General features: G+C 47.0%; 1 protein-coding gene and 1 non-coding gene across 2 annotated transcripts in view; one reads left to right on the top strand and one right to left on the bottom strand.

Annotated features, from left to right (window-relative positions):
- Window positions 1–141: 141 nt before the first annotated feature.
- LOC133761271 (U6 spliceosomal RNA) lies at window positions 142–249 on the top strand. The gene has a single exon (XR_009866073.1). It is a non-coding gene; the product is annotated as a U6 spliceosomal RNA (small nuclear RNA).
- A 1,917-nt stretch (window positions 250–2,166) lies between these two features.
- The window catches only part of FNDC7 (fibronectin type III domain containing 7), a 31,168-nt gene continuing 14,665 nt past the window's right edge, over window positions 2,167–18,669 (bottom strand). The window contains exons 6-12 of the mRNA XM_062193460.1: window positions 18,004–18,258; window positions 16,277–16,534; window positions 15,647–15,901; window positions 14,145–14,399; window positions 10,848–11,108; window positions 5,871–5,900; window positions 2,167–2,198 (exon numbers count right to left, since the gene is read on the bottom strand). Of these exons, the coding sequence (XP_062049444.1) occupies window positions 2,167–2,198; window positions 5,871–5,900; window positions 10,848–11,108; window positions 14,145–14,399; window positions 15,647–15,901; window positions 16,277–16,534; window positions 18,004–18,258 (1,346 nt within the window). The remainder of the gene's footprint in view (window positions 2,199–5,870; window positions 5,901–10,847; window positions 11,109–14,144; window positions 14,400–15,646; window positions 15,902–16,276; window positions 16,535–18,003; window positions 18,259–18,669) is intronic.

The raw sequence follows: 18,669 nt of genomic DNA, 5'->3' as shown, positions 1-18,669 counted from the left end.
GTTCTGGCCATTGCAGCCATTTTGGGAGTGAACCAGCAGATGGAAAACCTCTCTCTCTCTGCCCCTGCCTCTGCCTCTCTGTAACTCTGCCTACAAGTAAATAAATACATCTTTAAAAAAAAAAAAAAAGGAACAGGGGCTGTGCTCACTTGGGCAGCACGTAGACTAAAATTGGAATGATACAGAGACGGTGAGCATGGCCCCTGCCGCAAGGATGACATGCAAATCTGTGAAGTATTCTATGTTTAAAGACAAATACCATGGTTTCCCTGACCTGTGGTAACTAACAGAGTATGAAGAAATGTAATGTAAATGAGGAAATGGACATTTTGAGAACTGATTAATGTTTACAGCTCTTGTCTCTACTGTTAAGGAACAGTGTTTTTTTCTTCCTACTATTTGTTGAATTCTTTACTTAGTGGAGGGTTAATCTTATGATTATGAAATAAATGGAAAGTATGTCATGTAAATTTAAAAAAGAAATAAAAGGAACAAGGGGCTGACATTTGGTTCAGCAGTAAAGATCCTGCTTGGGAAGTCTAATTCCCATATCAGAGTACCTGGGTTCGAGTCCTGCCTCCAATTCCAATTCCAGCTCCCTGCTAATGCATAATCTGGGAGGTGGCAGGTGATGGCTCAAGTGCTTGAGTCCCTGTCACCCATGTGAGAAAGCTAGACTGAGTGCTGGATTCAGGCTGGCCCAGCCCTGGCTGCTGGGGGTATTGGTGAGTGAATCAGTGAATGGAAGATCTCTGTGTGTGTGTGTGTGTGTCTAAGCCTTTCAAATAAAATGAAAATTTTAACCAAAGTGAACTAGACTCTTCCATGCTCCATGTATGCTTTCTGTTGCATCAAGGTGCATGTGCGGAAACTGGCGTCTTTGGCTCTTGTGCTTTCCAGTGCAAATGCCGTGGGGTAGGTCTCTGACCAGTGATGCATTCAGCCCATGCCTCTTTGATGAGGCTCACAGAGGAAGCAATGCCCTCCTCTCTTGGAGCACATGTTGCTGGGTTGCCACAGAAGAGAAAGAAGACACTGAAGGGGACGTTTATCCTCCTGCCCTTGTTTTCCTCGAGTCTAACCCCACGCTCCAGTCCCCTCCTTGCTCCATGGCCATGCTTTGGGGAAGTGAACACCATCTGTGTCTATGTGTGTGTATTACACAAGTCCTACACGCACTATTTTTTAATCAGGTTGTTGGCATTGGAAGGACATTTTTCTAGGTACATCAGATTTATACTATATATCATTGTCTTTCCTCTCCAAAGATGAAAGAAGCAGTGGCAGTGTGAGAGGGGGACACAGCCAGCAGGATGGATGATCCTTCCCTCAAAAGATGTGCGCACGTCCACCTGCCAGTTTGCAGCTCTGCCCTTGACTGCCCCTCCAGCCAACGTCTTTGCACCCTCAAAAACGGCAGCGTTCCCAGCAACAGGTCAGCAGCTGCGCTCTCACTCTGCCACCCACTCCTGCAGATGCCACCTCACCTGCTGCTCTGACTCAGCAAACCCTGCCAGCTGCTTAGCTTCCCTCCTGACTTGCGATGAAGGTGTCTGTTGCTATGGGTTGCTGGCCAGCTTCTGCTATCCCCCCGATGCTCTCCAGGTCTGGTGGGGGTCTGTCTCGGGGTGAGCACTGGCTCTGGGAGGGAGGCTGGCCCTCTCTGGGGATGGGCACTGCCAGCCCCTGAACGGCTACAGGCTGCCTGCCCAGTGCTGGTGTCAAGGAAACACTCGTGAAGCGCATGTGTTCACATCTGTGACGTGTCCATGTGCGGTCTCAGAGGGAAGTCCTGCCAAGCAGACCTGTCTTGTCCCCAGGGCTCGCACGGTGTGCTGGCTCATGCTGGCAGCCTTCCGGGGGACTTTGTGCATCCGCCTCACTCTGCAGAGTCTTCTCGGCAGCAGACGTGGGGACCCACCTGACCTTGCCCTGGAGTAGGGGTTGTTCGATCGGCCAAATGAGCTTTTCCTATCCTACAGGCATTGTGTATTCTAATAGGTCTCTTCCAACTCTAATCACTAACAATCGAGATGACTCTGCAAAAGAAATGGGAAGAATTTCTGAAAAGAACGATAATGTACTATACTGTGAAACCACACAACATCGACTTGCATTACTCACTTGCTGAAATCCCTGTTTTGGCGCATCCCGGGGTTCACCGTGTCATTCTGCATTTCTCTTCCCTCTGTAAATCACTGGGAAGGGCGAGGAAGGGAAGAGGCAGCAAGATGCATTAAACATGCAGACGTCTTCTTGAAACTAAAAAGCACAAATGCTGCGTGGGTGTTTGGCCTAATGATTAAGACGCTGCTTCGGAGGCTCACATCCCATATCAGAGTGCCTGGGTTCGAGTCCCGGCTCCATTTGGTTCTCCAGCTCCTGGCTAATGCGCACCCTGGGAGGCAGCACGCGATGGTTCAAGTAATTGGGTTCCTGCCACCCAGGTGGGAGACCTGGATTGAGTGTCCAGATCTCAGCTTTTGGGGAGTGAACCAGTAGATGGAAGATCTTTCTCTCTCTGTCTCTCCTCCTCTCCCTGTGTCACTCTGCCTTTCAAATAAATAAATAATCTTTAAACAAAGAAACTAAGATAATCTGGACGATTCTAAGAGAAAACTGTTCAAACTGACCGCAGTTTCTAACCAACCATAGTAATCTCTCTTTTGCTCCTTGAAATGAATCCCCCCAAAGAGGCTCTGGCACACTCCTGACGCAGGACGAGGAGCTTTGCTCTTCACTCCCGAGCCAGTGTGCTGTGTTCCTCGGGGAGCACCAGCGTTTGATTCAGGGAGCTGTGCAGGGGGAACAGAAGCCTGTTCAATTGCTAAGGAGGCTGCAGAGAGCACACTCTGTCACTGTGTATTCATTTACCCTCAAGTAAATATATAAATCAAGCTTTTAAAAGAGATGAGGGGTGGGCTCTAACTGCACAATTTCTGATTCAATAGTCTGTGGTGGAGCCCCAGGGTTGAATTTCTTAAAGGTTCCCAATGAGTTAAGGGTATTTTGAGGACTAAAGTTAAAATGCAAATACCTTAGTTAGTAGTACTTTTGTTTAAGATTTATTTTATTTATTTGAAAGACAGAGTTACAGAGAGAGGTAAAGACAGAGAGAAAGGTCTTCCATCCTCTGATTCACTCCCCAGATGGCCACAATGGCCAGAGCTGTGCTGATCCAAAGCCAGAAGCCAGGAGCCAGGAGCCAGGAGCTTCTTCCGGGTCTCCCACATGGGTGCAGGGCCCAAGGACTTGGGCCGTCTTCCACTGCTATTCCAGGCCATAGCAGAGAGCTGGATCAGAAGAGGAGCAGCCGGGACTAGAACCGGTGCCCATATGGGATACCGGCGCTTCAGGTCAGGTTGTTAACCCGCTGCACCACAGCGCTGGACCCAGTTAGTAGTACTTTAAAATGCTTACTTGATGACATGAGCTTAAACTGATCCTGAATTAATAATAATAATAATAATAATAATTAATAATTAATACTAACTACCATGTATTAAGTACTTGCTTGGGCCTGTCATTAATTACATCTCATTTAATCCTCATGATATTTTAAGAGTTGATTGTGATGTATTCCAATTTTTAGGAGAGGAAATCTAAGCTTAGAGAGAATCAATGCAACTTAATTAATAGCAAACGATGGCAGCAGGATTTGAATCCAGATCTCTTTCTCTGAAGAAGTCAGTGCATGCTATTGACAAGCTTTGAAATAATCCAAGGGTCAAGGAGACCAAAATTCCCAAGGCTCTCCTCAATAGATTTGGAGGCTCCATGTCAGCCAAGGATCTGATTTGACTTGTCCTATGTACCAGGAGGAGAAATCTTACACTGGAGCCAGCAATTTAGAATCTCCCCTAGACACAATGATGTCCATATGACCGCCAGAGGCCCTCAAATGACCTGCTTTTCTCTCGGTCTTTTGAGGGTCTTGCAGGATTTCTGCAAGGGTGTGCTTCAGGATGGCAAGTGGGCCTTGCTAAGGAAGGGTGAATCCAGGACAAACCGCAGTCCAGAGTGACGGACAGAGGAGAGCCTGGGGCGGGGCTTCTCAGACTTTGCGAAGATCAGAATCCCCTGGGAGCCCAACAGAAGCCCAGAGGCGCTCCACAGGGATGGGGCCTGGGCCTCTGCACTCCTTACTAGCACTCTGGGAGATTCGGGGACACATCAAAGTTCGGGAACCAGTACCCCGACAGTGCTTCCAAACTTGAATCCCCAGATTAATCACTTTGGGGTTTGGTAGGTCAGGAGTGGGCGGAGACTGTATGTTTTTAACAAGCTGCCCATTGCTGATGAGTAGCAAGCTCTAAGCACAATGCTTTTTAAACATCTAAACATTTTTTTAAAAGCATTACAACTCTTTCTTTAACAAAGTCTCAGGAAAAGCTAAGATATAATACATCACGTCTCTCCTCCTGGAGACCCCTAAGACTCTTCTCCCACTCCTCTGGGCTCAGGGGAATACTGATTTAAAGCAACCATCAGCCTGGGAATAGGTTCTAAGAATCTATAGGTTCTAAGAATATATTGTTCATTAAAGATCAGAGCTTCTTATCAATAGTATTTGGGGAGATTTTAAGCAATTTTTAAGAATGAGAAGCTTCTTCATTATTTTTTGTTTTCAATAAAACCAGATCTGTTCTTGCTGTAGTTATAGGAAAACAAGATCTGAAAACTCAACGGAGGTGGTGTTTACTTCAGCTGTGCAGATGGGGCGGGCCCTGGGAAGAGTTCGCCTTGCTGTGCTCAGAGAAGCAGTGGACCAGAACAAGGGAACTCAGACAGAGAACCAGCAATGGAGCGAGACGGCAGGACTAGGGTCCCCAGTGGAAGGAGTTGGTGCAGGGGAGCTGGCCCCCTGCCTGGTGGAGCTTCTCGGCAGGAAGTCTCCGGGTCCACCACTCTCTGAAGTTCAAGGTCTGACTCAGGTTGTGGGGGAGAGTTCTACAGTTTGAGGTCAATAATATTCCCTGCATTTTTTCCCCAAAGCCCATAAACCAAGATATCCCCTAGAAGAATGTGGCAAGGATTCTTCCTGGCTCTGTGACCATCTGCCCTGCCCAGAAGTAACCTTGGTGGGGGCAACCGAAATTGCCTAGAGCAGCCCTGAGCAAAATTGGGGTGGCATCAAGGGCCATCTTGACTCCAACTCCTCCTCCGGCACCTCCTTTTCTCTCCTGTGCATCCCCACCCAGCCAGCCAGAAGCAAACACCCCCTGCTCCTTTCAGGCTGTGAACAGTGTCCCTCTAACGTCGGGCCACCAAACGTGTTGTTGGCCTGGCGGCACTGGCATTGCCACCACATCACCCAGTCTCAGATCCTCCCCATGACGACCAGACCAGGATCTGCCCCGCCCCAAGCCCCGCCCCCATACCCTGTGATTTGTAGGCACCAGTATGTCAGAGAAGCCCTGCTCTAAAGCAGCGCTCTCAGGCTGGGCTACACTTTGGGGTCCATTGAGGAGCTGCTGAGGTTGCTGGTGTCCAGCCTCCACCCCAGGCCAGAGTCCAGGCTCTCCACGTGACTCCAGCAGACAGCAGGACTGGGAACCACTTTCTGAAGGAGGGCTTAAGCAGCTGCCTCACCAAAAAAAAGATTTACATTTCCCTACTAGACCCTACAACATGGAAAAGACTTCAGAATCCAGAGGAATTCATCTCAACTGGTGGAATCTAAGGAGAGGCACTCTACAGAGGAGCGAGGCCCGGGGGTGGAGAGCAGGAAGCCCTCACATCTGAAATAGAAAGGATGTGCCTTTCTGACCAACTGAAGAGTCAGCTTTGAGCCCGACCTCATTGTTGCCCCCAGAATGCAACAGCAAAAATTCCCTTCTATATTATCCATAAGAAATAAAACGACTTACCCATTCCAAGGGTACTTCCAGAGCAGGTTACTGTAATAAATAAAAATATAAGCATTGAAAATATATTACTGGGGCAGGTGTTGTGATGCAGCAGGTCAAGCTGCCACTTGAGATGCTAGCCTCCCACACTGGAGCACCAGTGCGAGTCCTGGAACCTCTGCTTCCACTCCAGCTTCCTGTTAATGTGCCTGGGAGGCAGCAGATGATGGTTCAAGTACTTGGGCCCCTGCCACCCACGTGGGAAACCAGGGTGGAGTTCCTGGGTCCCGGCTTCAGTCTGGCCAAGCACCAGCTGTTGTAACCATTTGGGGGAGTGAACCCCAACCCAGTGGATGGAAGATTTCTCTCTCTTTCTCTCTGTCACTTTGCCTTTTAAATAAATAAGTGTATCATGTGTGTGTGTATATATATATATATGGATATGGATTTTTTAGATGACTAAGATATAACTTAAGAAATAATAAAAGGAAAGTGAACCAAAGAATGAGTAAGAACAAACTTGGGTGATGAGAAAAGAGGATCACCTTGGGCAAGTCGCTTCACCCTACCTCAGCTTATCTACAAAGTGATGAGAATAAGAACAGTAACTTCACAGTCTGTTGTAAAGATTAATAGAGTTAATACTTGTAAAGCTCTTTGGAGAAGTAATTTATTATTTCTAATATTATCTTGATTATCCAGTTAACGACTCACTGATACTGCACAAGACCTCAAACAACAATCAAAAACAAAAGTCCCAGGGCCAATGCCATGGCACACTAGGTTAATCCTCTGCCTGTTGCGCCGGCATCCCATATGGGCACCGGTTCTAGTTCCAGTTGCTCCTCTTCCGGTCCGGCTCTCTGCTGTGGCCTGGGATAGCAGTGGAAGATGGCCCAGGTGCTTGGGCCCCTGCACCCGCATGAGAGACCAGGAAGAAGCTCCTGGCTCCTGGCTCCTGGCTTCGGATCGGCACAGCTCTGGCCATGCGGCCATTTGGGGAGTGAACCAAAGGAAGGAAGACCTTTCTCTCTGTCTCTCTCTCTCTCTTTCACTGTCTGTAACTCTACCTGTCAAATAAAAAAATAAAGTCTTAAAAAAAAAAAAGTCCCTCAAAGCATGGTTTGTACCAGGGAGATTGCGCAAAGGTCGATTCTCTAACCTGTGTCCAGACACCTAATCCTTCCTGGGGTGAAGTGGTTCCGGCTTGTGCCACACCCCCTCCTCGATATCAGAGTTCTGACTAACAAGGGCTTCTGATGACTAACAAGCTGACAGAGGGTTGAATTGTGGGCATGGAGTGAGAGAAAAAAAAACCAAAGACACCAATGGCTCACTTACTTGGCTGCATGATCATAGGCACATAGCCCCATTTATTTATTCTTTATTTCCTTTAGAATATACTGGGCAAGAGTTGTGTGCTAAGGGCTGAGAAGGATCAACACCTGCTCAATGCACAGTAAGGGAGAGAGGGAGGGGGCAACCCTGCCCACGAGAATTGGAAGAGGCTTCACAGAGATGCATGGGAGTTTGGGCTGGAGGAGGCTTCTTGGTGGAGGTGGGGTGGAATTCCAGCAAACAGAAGAGCACTGTGTTTGCTCAGGAATGTAACATAGCACAGCACATGTGTGTGTTTATGTGTGTGCATGTGTGTGCTGGGACAGGTGCTGTGGATGATCCCGTGAAGCTGGACCAAGGGCTGTCCAGCACGGTGGCCACTCACATGTAACCACCGAGCACTCAAGATGTGCCCAGTCTGATCCGAGGTGTGCCATAAGCATAAAACACACACCAGATTGTCAAAGGCTTTATATGAGAAGGCAAAACATCATAATAATTTTCATATGGATTAGATGTTAAAATAGTATTTGAGATGTGTTAGATGAACTAAAATGTATTATTAAATTAATTTTTACCTCTTTTTTAGTGTGGCTACTAGCAGATTTAAATTTCTCATCTATAAGCCGGCGCTGTGGCTCAATAGGCTAATCCTTCGCCTGCGGCGCCGGCACACCGGGTTCTAGTCCCGGTCCGGGCGCCGGATTCTGTCCCGGTTGCCCCTCTTCCAGGCCAGCTCTCTGCTATGACCCGGGAAGGCCGTGGAGGATGGCCCAAGTCCTTGGGCCCTGCACCTGCATGGGAGACCAGAAGAAGCACCTGGCTCCTGGCTTCGGATCAGCGCAGTGTGCTGGCTGCAGCGCACCAGCTGCAGCGGCCATTGGAGGGTGAATCAACAGTAAAAGGAAGACCTTTCTCTCTGTCTCTCTCTCTCACTGTCCACTCTTCCTGTCAAAAAAAAAATTCTCATCCATGGCTCATGTTAAATTTCTGTTGCACAGTGCAGAGGTAGACAGACACATAGGACAGATCATGGGGGACTTTAAATGCCTTTGCTCAGGTGACTGAATTCCATGGGGCAATGAAAAACTCCTGAAGGTAGTGAGGCATGAGAGTGACACAACCAGATCAGGTCCTGGCGGGACAACTCTGGTAATGGCCTGGAGGCAGGACCGTGCTGTGGTCTAGAGGTGAGACGGGGAGGGCCTGAGCACAGACAGCTGTGGGAGGGAAGAGAAGGCAGACTTAGGAGCCATCAGGCAGGTGAACAGGACAGGAACTGGAGGCAGCTTGGAGATGGAGGGTAAAGAAAAGGGAAGGTGACTCCAGGGTTTTCAGCCCGTGCACCTGATCAGAGACAAAACGCCTGGGGCACCTCCAGGTTGGGGAGAAGAAGGGGAGTATAGATTCAGAGGAGAGGAGCAGCGAAGGGTTTAAATAGAGAGTGGGAGCCTCTGTGTGTGTTTCCTCATTTTTAAACTGCAGATACAAATCTGCTGAACTAAGACCAGCATAGTGCCTCAGTTAAGTTACCACTTGGGACTCCGGCATCCCATATTGGAATTTGAGTCCTGGCTGCTCTGCTTTCAACCCAGCTTCCTGCTTATGTGTGTGGGAAGGCAGCAGAAGATGGCCCGAATACTTGGGCCCCTGCCACCCATGTGGGAAACAGGATGAAATTCCTGGCTCCTGACTTCAGCTTGGCCTTGCCCTGGCTGTTGCAGCCATTTGGGGAGTGAATCAGTGAATGGAAGCTCTCTCTCTCTCTCTCTGTTTCTCTCTCCCTCTCTTGCTGTGTGTATATCTCTGTCACTCCGCCTTTCAAATAAATAAATTCAAATGTCTGTTTAAACTACCTCTTAGCATTTTTGAGCATTCAGTAAGATATTAAATGTGAAAACACTTGATAATTTTGTAAAATATTATGCAAATGTGATGAAATGTTGTTACTGAGCTGTAGGCTCCTCTTCCTAAGAGCTCATCCTCTCCCTTTTTTTTTTTTTTAAGATTTATTTATTTATTTGAAAGTCAGAGTTACAGAAAGAAAGAAGAGGCAGAGAGAGAGAGAGAGAGAGGTCTTCCATCCAATGGTGCACTCCCCAGTTGGCCTCAAAGGCCGGAGCTGTGCCAATCTGAAGCCAGGAGCCAGGAGATCCTTCCGGGTCTCCCACGCGGGTGGAGGGGCCCAAAGACTTGGACCATCTTCTACTGCTTTCCCAGGCTATATCAGAGAGCTGGATCGGAAGTGGAGCAGCCAGGTCTCCACAGGTGCCCATGTGGGATGCCGGCGCTTCAGGCCAGGGCGTTTAACCCACTGCGCCACAGCGCCGACCCCCATCTTCACCCTAAGATCTAATTCCTGTCCATCCCGAAGGGCTATGCTTTGGGTTGGCCTGTCCTATGGACAAGATAATGAAAAAAAAAAAGTAATCGGAGCATGACAGCCAAGGACAGCAAGAACGCCCCCTCAGGAAGAGCTGGCCTTGCTCCATTACCAAGAGCCATGTTATCCACATACAACAGGAGTTTTAAAACTCTGGTAAAGGCTTGTGAGTCAATATTTATTCCTCTTCCTGTATCTACCTGCAAACTTCTAGGGCTTCAAAATCGCATTCTTTTCTTTTAGAAATACATGAAAAATACCTGACTGTGCCCTGGGTGAGGTAACAGAAGGCGCTGGAACACAGAGCAGGAGAAGTGCCAGTGTTTCTCTGCCAGCTCTGGCGAGATGCATCGCCGACAGCCATGTACTGTGATCACAAACGGCCTGCTCATTTGCATTCCAAACCTCACTTATCATTTATAAGTTCATTTTCTCCTGATTCTCCTACTTTTCCTCAGTTATAATTCTCAGCCTGTGCAAATAAAAGTTCCCACATTCCAGGTGTCTATCATTATCTCTAATACCATCTTACAATTCCATCCCCAATCTTAAAAGCAAAAAATCATTTTAAATTTGCTCTAACTTGGATTATAGTCTCAGCTCCTAGATTTGGCCTGGCCCAGCCCCAGATATGGTGGGCAGTAGGGAAACAAATTAGTGAATGGGACTTTTCTGTCTCTTGGCCTCTCAAATAAATAATTTTTAAAAATAGGTGGGGCATTTGGCTTAATGATTAAGATACCTGCATCCCATAATCAGGGCAGTTGGGTTCATACCCAGCTCCAGCTCCTGCTTCTAGCTTCCTGCCAATATGGACCCTGGGAGGCAGCAGGTGATGGCTGGAGTGATTGGATCCTTGCCACCCATGTGGGAGACCTGCACTCAGGTCCTGGTCTCTGGTTTCAGCTCAGCCCAGTTCCAACCATTGCAGGCATGTGGGGACTGAACGAGTGAATAGGAGCTGTCTGTCTCTCTGCTTTTCAAATAAATGAATTTTTAAAAACAAATAAATACAAAACAGAATAACTTTGCTCTACTACTTAAGCACAGCCATCTCTCCTTCTGAAGAGGGAGAAAAATTGGAAAGGAAGAGAAGAGTATTTCCAAATCAAATAACGATAGAGCATCACAATTCCAAAGAAACGTGGGGACCCTTGCCACACGTAGACATATTACACCCTCTCTGAGCTTCCTGTATAGCAAATAAGTGTGATTGTGAGTTTCAATGCACAGATATGAGTTGAGGGTTTTAAATCAAGGATCATAACTTGCTTTACCTGAATATATTTTCTTTGGGCAGAAAGTAAGCTTTAGTCCCGTTTCAGCAACTGGGGAGACCATCACGGTATACACGTCCCCACAGGGGATCTCTGTGACGTCACAGAAACTGAGGCCAGCACCTGGGGCACATGTGAAAATGCCTTTGGAGCCATAGAGGTCAGTGCTGTAATTGGCAGAGCCCCTGGAGGCTTGCCAGTAGATCCGGATGCCGTTAGGGCCCAGCCTATATAACTTCACCCCCAAAGGGCAGCAGGCACCTGCAGGAGCAAAATAACACAAAATCCTACTCACGCCACCATCATGCAAATGTGGCCTCTCACTACGGGCAAACAATGTAAGTAAACTATCCTAAGTAGTATGATTAATTACTGGTTAGGTGAGAGCAAGATTTGAAGAGTACTCAAGTTCTTTCTGTGCTCGGTCACATCAGAAACCCATGAGTGAGGGTGGTGTGAGCTGTAAGTTTTGACATAAAGCTATAGTGAATCCAGAAGGTCCACACTTGGAGAGTGGCGCTTAGCCCAGCGATTAAGATGCTCGTAGGCCACATCAGAGTTCCTGGCTTTGATTCTTGGTTCCAGCTCCTGACTCCAGCTTCCTGCTCATGCAGAACCTGTAGGCAGCTGTGATGTTTCAAGTGACTGGGTTCCTGCCACCCACGTGGGAGACTTGGATTGAGTTCCTGGCTCCTGCCTTCTGTGTCTCTCCCAGCACAGGGCCATTGCTGGGGTTTAGAGAATGAATCAGAAGCTGGAATCTCTCTCTCTCTTTCTCTCTTTCTCTCTCTCTCTCTCTTTCTTTCTCTCTCTCTTTCTTTCTTTTTTCCTTCCTTCCTTCCTTCCTTCCTTCCTTCCTTCCTTCCTTCCTTCCTTCCTTCCTTCCTTCCTTCCTTCCTCTCCCTCTCTCTCTCAAATAACTGAAAAATAATTTAAAAGTATTTTTAAAAGGTCCATACTTGACAGATGCATATTGTATAGTATATGACCCAAACTGTGACTCAGACAAATTCTTGCAAAGATCCTCATAATGCCTTAGTTTCATTTTATTTTAGTGGGATGAAGCTTAATTTAAGTAGCATTAATTTCATTTAGCTCAATCAAAAAGAACAATTTTGCTGAGTTGAGTAGCAAGATACCTTAGAAGCAGCCACGTAGGCTGGTGACCAAGTCTGCTGGTGCGCTTTTCATCAGTGCTAGCTGATCAGGTACTTTCTCTCCTTTCCTGAATATCTTGAGCAATGCCACATATTAGCTGTGAAACAAGGCACTAAATAGTATTGATTCCTCAGTGTCTAAAATGAACAAGTTATTATATAATTTTTAAAAATTGTTGGGTGGGTGCTTGACAAAGCAATTGGGACATGGGGAGCCCATATTGGAGTGCCTGCATTGAAGCCTCCACTCCAATTCCAATTTCAGCTTCTTGCTAATGTGCACCCTGGGAAGCACCAGGTGATGGCTCATGTACTTGGGTCTCTGCCTTCCACACTGGAGACCTAGCTTGAGTTCCTGGCCCCTGGATTAAGCCTGGCCCAGCCCCACTGCTGCAGGTATTGGGGGAGTGAACTGGGAGATGGAGATCTCTCTCTTTCTCTCTGCCTTTCAATAAAATAAAAATAAATAAATAAATAAATTTTAATTGCTATAATCAGGCTCTTATTTTACTTATTCCTTAAGGATCTTTTTTAGTTGTAAAGATAAGTAATGGGCTGCATTGATAGAACTAGCTAGCCAGGTGAGAACTTTAGCAGTGAACCTAACAGAAGTAACGGACCAAAAGAAAGAACAAGCCAACTTTCCCATGTGCAGCATGTTATAAGTTATTTCATATTATGATTTATTTTGATTCTCAAAACAACTTGGAGGGATGAGCTAGGGAGATATTTTTTCTTAAACTTAACTTGTTTATTTGAGAGACAGAGAGAGAAAACTCCCACTTGCTGGATCACCCCTTAAATGCCCCCAATGGCTGGGCCTGGGCTGATGCCAAAACTGGGAACCAGGAACTCATCTGGGTCTTCCACACAGGCGGCAGGAACTCAATTATTTGCGCCATCAGCACTTCCTCCCTGGGTCTGCATTAGCAGGAATCGAGAGTCAGCAGCCAGGAATCAAACCCAGTACTTCTATGTGGACAGCTTAACCACTGGGCCAAATATCCACCTCTAGGGAAGCATGCAAATTCCTATTGTTTTCTTAGCAATGAGGAGACAGAGAAGACAACACAGGTTATAAGAAGCCATGTCTCATTTAGACACCCAGCTGGGATGCCAAAGTGATATTTCAACTCCATCCCACACCCTGGGCAGAGCTGCCTAACGGATGCTTATACGCTTTCTCCTAAAGCCCAGAAAGCATCCCCAGGAGCTTCTTTCCAAACAGCGCTCCCAGCAGCCGCCTTAGTGGATTACAGTCACGAAGAGGAATCTTCCTTGCTAACCCTGCACCACTTTCACTTCCATCTGCTGTCCCCTGATGGCCCACCTGTGAGACGAACAAGGAACAATACTGTCCATATTCCCCTGCCTTGCGCTGCCTGTGGAAGAAACCACAGAAGGAGCTGGAGTGGATCAAAGGAGAGAGGGAGGAACACAGGAATAATGAGAGTGGGGGAAAAGCGAACCAAACAGAATGTGCAGAGATGTTTTCTGAATACTCTGCTAGGCTGAGTTACTCTGTGCTGCAGGCGGCTGTGTCTTAAAAACTGTGTCAACCCTTTGGAAAACCTGACTCCTAACCTGCTCTAGGGGCATTCATTCACCAACTACCAACAGGAGCCCCAGAAGCCTTGAGGTTTTAAGTCAAGAGAAAAACTGTGAACATCTTAGGAAGTAATCTGAATGTATAATGCAAGCTAGGTGGACATGCAACATCTTAAAAAAGAAGGAAGGGTTTATGATTGGATTTAGAATAGTCAAGTCCTCACTGATGCCTTCCGTAGAGCTGGAGTTAGAATTCACTTACTGGGGCCGGCGTACTGGTGCTGTGGGTAAAGCCGTTCCCTGCAGTGCCGGCATCCCGTATGAGTGCCAGTTTGAGTCCTGGTGATCCAGCTCCCTGCTAATGCGCCTGGGAAAGTAGTGGAAAATGGCTCAAGTGCTTAGGCCCCTGCACTCATGTGGAAGACCTGGAAGAAGCTTCTGGCTACTAGTTTTGTCTTAGTTCTGCCCTGGCCGTTGCGGCCATTTGGGGAGTACCAGCTGATGGAAGATCTGTCTGTCCCGCTCTGTCTCTATAACTCTGACTTTCAAATAAGTAAAAAGAAAAAAGAAAAGGAAAAGAGAATTCACTTACTAGAGGAATAGCTTTGGAAGGCACAGTCCGCAGTCAAGCCAGTGGCGCTGATTGCTTTTAATGCCACTGTGTAATTGATCCCACAGGTGATGCATCCCAGGAGGCAGTGGTTTTGATGGGTGTGGCACTTAGACTGTCCGGTCTGCGACTCAAGAACTGTCAGGTAGGTTTGGGCCACGGTCCCAATAGTCCAACTCACATTGATTACTGATTGGGTAACCTGAGTCACTGTCAGACCGATTGGACAGCATGGCACTTAAATAGAGAGAGAGAAGAGGAAGGGATTTATTTTCATGGAAAGTTAATTTGTGAAAAATGACCAAGGAGAGTATTTTGCTTGTGTTCCACACAATGTCCTAAATTTCCGAAGGTGTCACTGGTTGATCAAGTGTTTCCTTCTGCTGCATTGTGTGATATCAACTGTGTGTCCCGGGGGCTTTCCCTGAGAGGGCTGGGCAGCAACTGGCTGCGAGTAACGGCAGGTTTCCCCTAGTCTTTATTTATTTTTTTCAGGAAAACTGAAAAAACCCTCTGCTGACCCCAACTTGAATAATTCCAAGTGCAAATTTTAAAGCAACAGTTGCCCTCATCTCTTCTCCCAGTGCAACCCTGTGCAGCATTTGCAATGCAATGTGGTTTGCTTTCGTGGGTATTTCCTGGTACATCACTGATCTAAAAGCTTGATTTCTTAGCCACCTAAGGTACCATAGCCATCTCAACATTTCAGGAATCCCTTGTACAAGATATAAAACATCTAGAATTGCCCTTCTATTTGGTGTTATCTCCTTTTTGCTGCTTTTTTCCCCCCAGGGGTTTCAACTTGTACAGTTCAAAGTGCTGTGTCTCATTGAATGTAAGATAAGACAATGTCCAAAGGCTTTAATCAATTTGCAAAATTGCATTCATTCACTACACTTTGAAGCAGTAACTTTTCTTTTGTGGGGCTCTTACTGTGTATGCATCAGGCACTTTGCTAAGCACCTTGCAGCATTAACTTAAATTAACTTAATATCAAGGCTAATTAAATCAATGTTAATAGAATTGACTTGGTATTAAGATTGATTGAATTAAGTGAGGTTGGCTTAATGTTCATATCCACTCTATGAGACCAGTTACCAATTAGGAAACTGAAATTCAGACAGCATTTTTAGAGAAAGATTTGAAAGGTCTGAGCCAACAAATTAAATAATAAATCAGCTCATTTGGTTACTCGTTAGCTGCTTTCAAAGATTGGAAAATGAATCCCCAGAAGTGTTTTTGCAGAGTCAACGGACTCCCATCCCTCCCTTGATGCCAATATACCAGTGTCTTTTCATGATATTTTCCCAGACGCTGTAAAAATGCTGTCAATTTTGCTTTTGAAGACTGGGCTCTTTGAAAGGCCCCTCAGTTTCATGTGTATCCATCTCAGGGTAAATTAAGCAAGAAAGCTCATGGCTGGAATCCGTTCCTATGTTCCCCCGCCAACTGAAGTCCATATTCAGGTCGGTGTTGTTACGTACCCGTTTCCAGGGGCACACTGTAGCTGGGCAGGCTCCGTCCTGCTTGTGTTTCTGCCACAGCGGTGACAGAGAACACTGAGCCGCAGGGCAGGGCCCCCATGGTACACGACTCTCCCGTGCTGCTGCACCAGTACAGCCCTTTCTCCCCCTGGGCAGTCACAGTGTAGACAGCGTCATCATTCACGGATTGCCAGTGCACATTAATCATGGAGAACGCATCCTTCGAAACATTTTTTATTTCAGGACTGCAAGGAGCTAAGAGATTTTTTTTAGATTATTGATTGAAATAACATGAGTCAAAAATATCACATGTGCCATTTGGTCTAAATCTGTTTTTTTTCTTCCCCAAATGAGATCATCATTACTTTTAACCAGACTATGCATTTAGCCCAAAGGGAGGAGGAACCGAGTGGCTGGGGTAACTACTGGCAGACCTTCCATTCTTCCCATGGTCTCCCCTTTTGTTTCCTGCTTTTCTGTTTTCCTCTTCCACCTTCTCCTCTGCCTGTCCTTGGCACAGCAGGGACCCTAGGGGTCTCCATGAGAGTGGTTAATGGAGTTAACCATTGCTGAATGCCACAGCTGGGTGACTCCTTCAGACACAGTGATAATATCCCGGGTGTACCATACCTGTGGTTATAGGTTGGGCCGTGCAGGATGTATTGCTGCCCCGGATGTCACTGAGTGAATACACTGTGATGTTGTACTTGGTGTCACACTCTAGAGCCGACAGGGTGCATGCAGGAACAGTGTCGTTGCATTCAACCACATTGGACCCATCGACAGCCTTGGTTTCGTAGAGTTCGGCACCACGGACAGGAGACCAGACAATCTCTACTCTGTCGCTGGACACCATCACGGGGTTGATGTCACTGGGACAACAGGGAGCTGAAAGCAGGAGCCGAGATGGAATGGGTGGAGGTCAGTGCAGAGTCAAGGCCACCAGAGGTGGCACTGAGTCCTGACCTCGCCATGTCCAGGACTTCTGCCGCTACCCTCCGAAACCACTGCAGTAACCTCTACGGGTCTGTCCTGTTCCAATCTTGGCTCAACACCTACTGCACAGAGGCTAAAACCTCAGCACGACCTTGGACACCATCACAAACAGTGTTCACCTGTGCCTCCCTCAACCCCGCCCCACGACCCACGTGTGCCCTTACTTCTGTGCTCCTCGAGGACGGCTGGCCCCTCTGCTAGGGAGCCTTTCCCCTCCTGTTCCGTGACGAAGTCACGCCGCTCTCGCTGGTCAGGTCCTGTCACTCTTTCCAGACACCAAACCAGAAAAAGCCAGAGGTGGGGAGGGGGCGGTGCGGGGAGCTGGAGTTGTCTTAAATCTTAGCACAGACCTGGACAACTTCCACTGGCAAATGTCTAGCTCAGTCTGGAGTCTCTGGAGTGCTCTTGCCCCACCTGTGTTCCATGCATCCTTAAACATCCAGTTCAAGTCCACTCCTCTGGAAGGCCTTTCTGTGTTCTTAAGACTTTAGCAATAGTCTCTTTCCCCAAATTTCAACATCATCAATTATTTGAGTCCCTTATCCTGATAAAATGTATTATAATATCCAGCCAGTATTTTATATAATTATATTAAAATATTCTTATCTGTAAATGTAGTCGATTAATCTCAACTCACTCACTCCATTCATTCTTCAAAAAGCAAACATCTCCCCTATGTTGGTCACACTATCACAAGCACTGAAGACAAGGAGTTCAAGAAGACATAATCCCCGCCCAGTGCAAGATCTGGGCCTAGCAGAGGCAAATAGTCATTAACAGTAAAGATAATGGTGCGATAAAAACATTTGCACTGTGTTTTGTCACAAAGACCTACACACATTCATGTTCTCACTATTATTTGTCCCATTTTGCAGTAGATACTAAGGAACTAGCCAGGTGGACACCATCATATCCACAGCACAAGTGAGTTAGTAGTCAGGTTAGGACTTAAGCCCAAGTCTCCGGACCATGTAGCATCTGGGCCATTGCATCTCTGTGCCTCAGTCTCAGGGAAAAGGGAACTGAAACAGACACTGTAACCCTTTCAGCATCCAGCCCAGGCCTGAATACTGACCAGATCTTTGTGGGGGCAGGGAGTGTCAGTTTTTCAAAGCAGAGTTGAGTAACTACATTCCACCCCCCCCCCTTCTTTTCACTCCTGAACTTTGTTAAGCTTGGGTCCACGAAGCCAAAATTTCCTTGCCCAGTAAGACTGTGAGAAGAGAGATGAGAGATTCTCTCTCTGACCTTGGCCCTAACGATGACTTCAGTTGGTAAGTCCAGAAGTGCAGTAGGTGATGCATCCTGCAGCGGAGCCCAGGAACGCAAAACTCCCTTTACAGGCACCGAATTCGACTCACCTGTGGTGTAATTGAATATGTCACCCAGAGGACTCTGTCCTGCTTTGTTATAGGCAAAAACACTGATAAAGTAAGTGAAGCCACACTCAGATGGGAAATTGCACTGCGTGAGGGATGTGTTGCAGTGCACTTCCAAGCCATCATCGCTCTTCACAAAGGCCACGTAGTAATCCCCCAGATCGACATTGGACCAAGCCACAGATAGGTGGCCAGGGGGCTCTTCCCGGATCATTACTCTTGCAGGTGCACAAGCAACTAGGAAATGACCAATGATAAACAGTTGTGAGACTCCTGCAGGAAATTCTCTCTGCATTGCTGCAAGATTTCATGACAACTCAAACAGGCAACTTTGACCTTTGGAACGAGTTGGATTTAGTGCATGGCATGCAAAATTACATGCCACAACATTTGGTTTTCTGTATAGAATCAAAGGCTATGCTGTAGGGTCCAAATCACTACCAAAAAACTCTAATGAACTGTTCAAAGTCTCTTGTTATATGAAACATTGTTTGAAATAATGAACCATGGGGCCAGAGTTATGACCCAGCAGATTAAGCTGCTGTCTATGATGCTGGTATCTCATATTGGAACATCGGTTCAAGCCCCTGCTGCTCTGCTTCTAATCCAGTTCCCTGCTAATGCCCTAGAAAGCAGCAGAGGATGTCT

This window comes from Lepus europaeus, chromosome 5 (genome assembly GCF_033115175.1).
Source record: "Lepus europaeus isolate LE1 chromosome 5, mLepTim1.pri, whole genome shotgun sequence".
Taxonomy (NCBI): Eukaryota; Metazoa; Chordata; class Mammalia; order Lagomorpha; family Leporidae; genus Lepus; species Lepus europaeus.
This window is presented reverse-complemented; position numbering and strand designations above follow the sequence as displayed.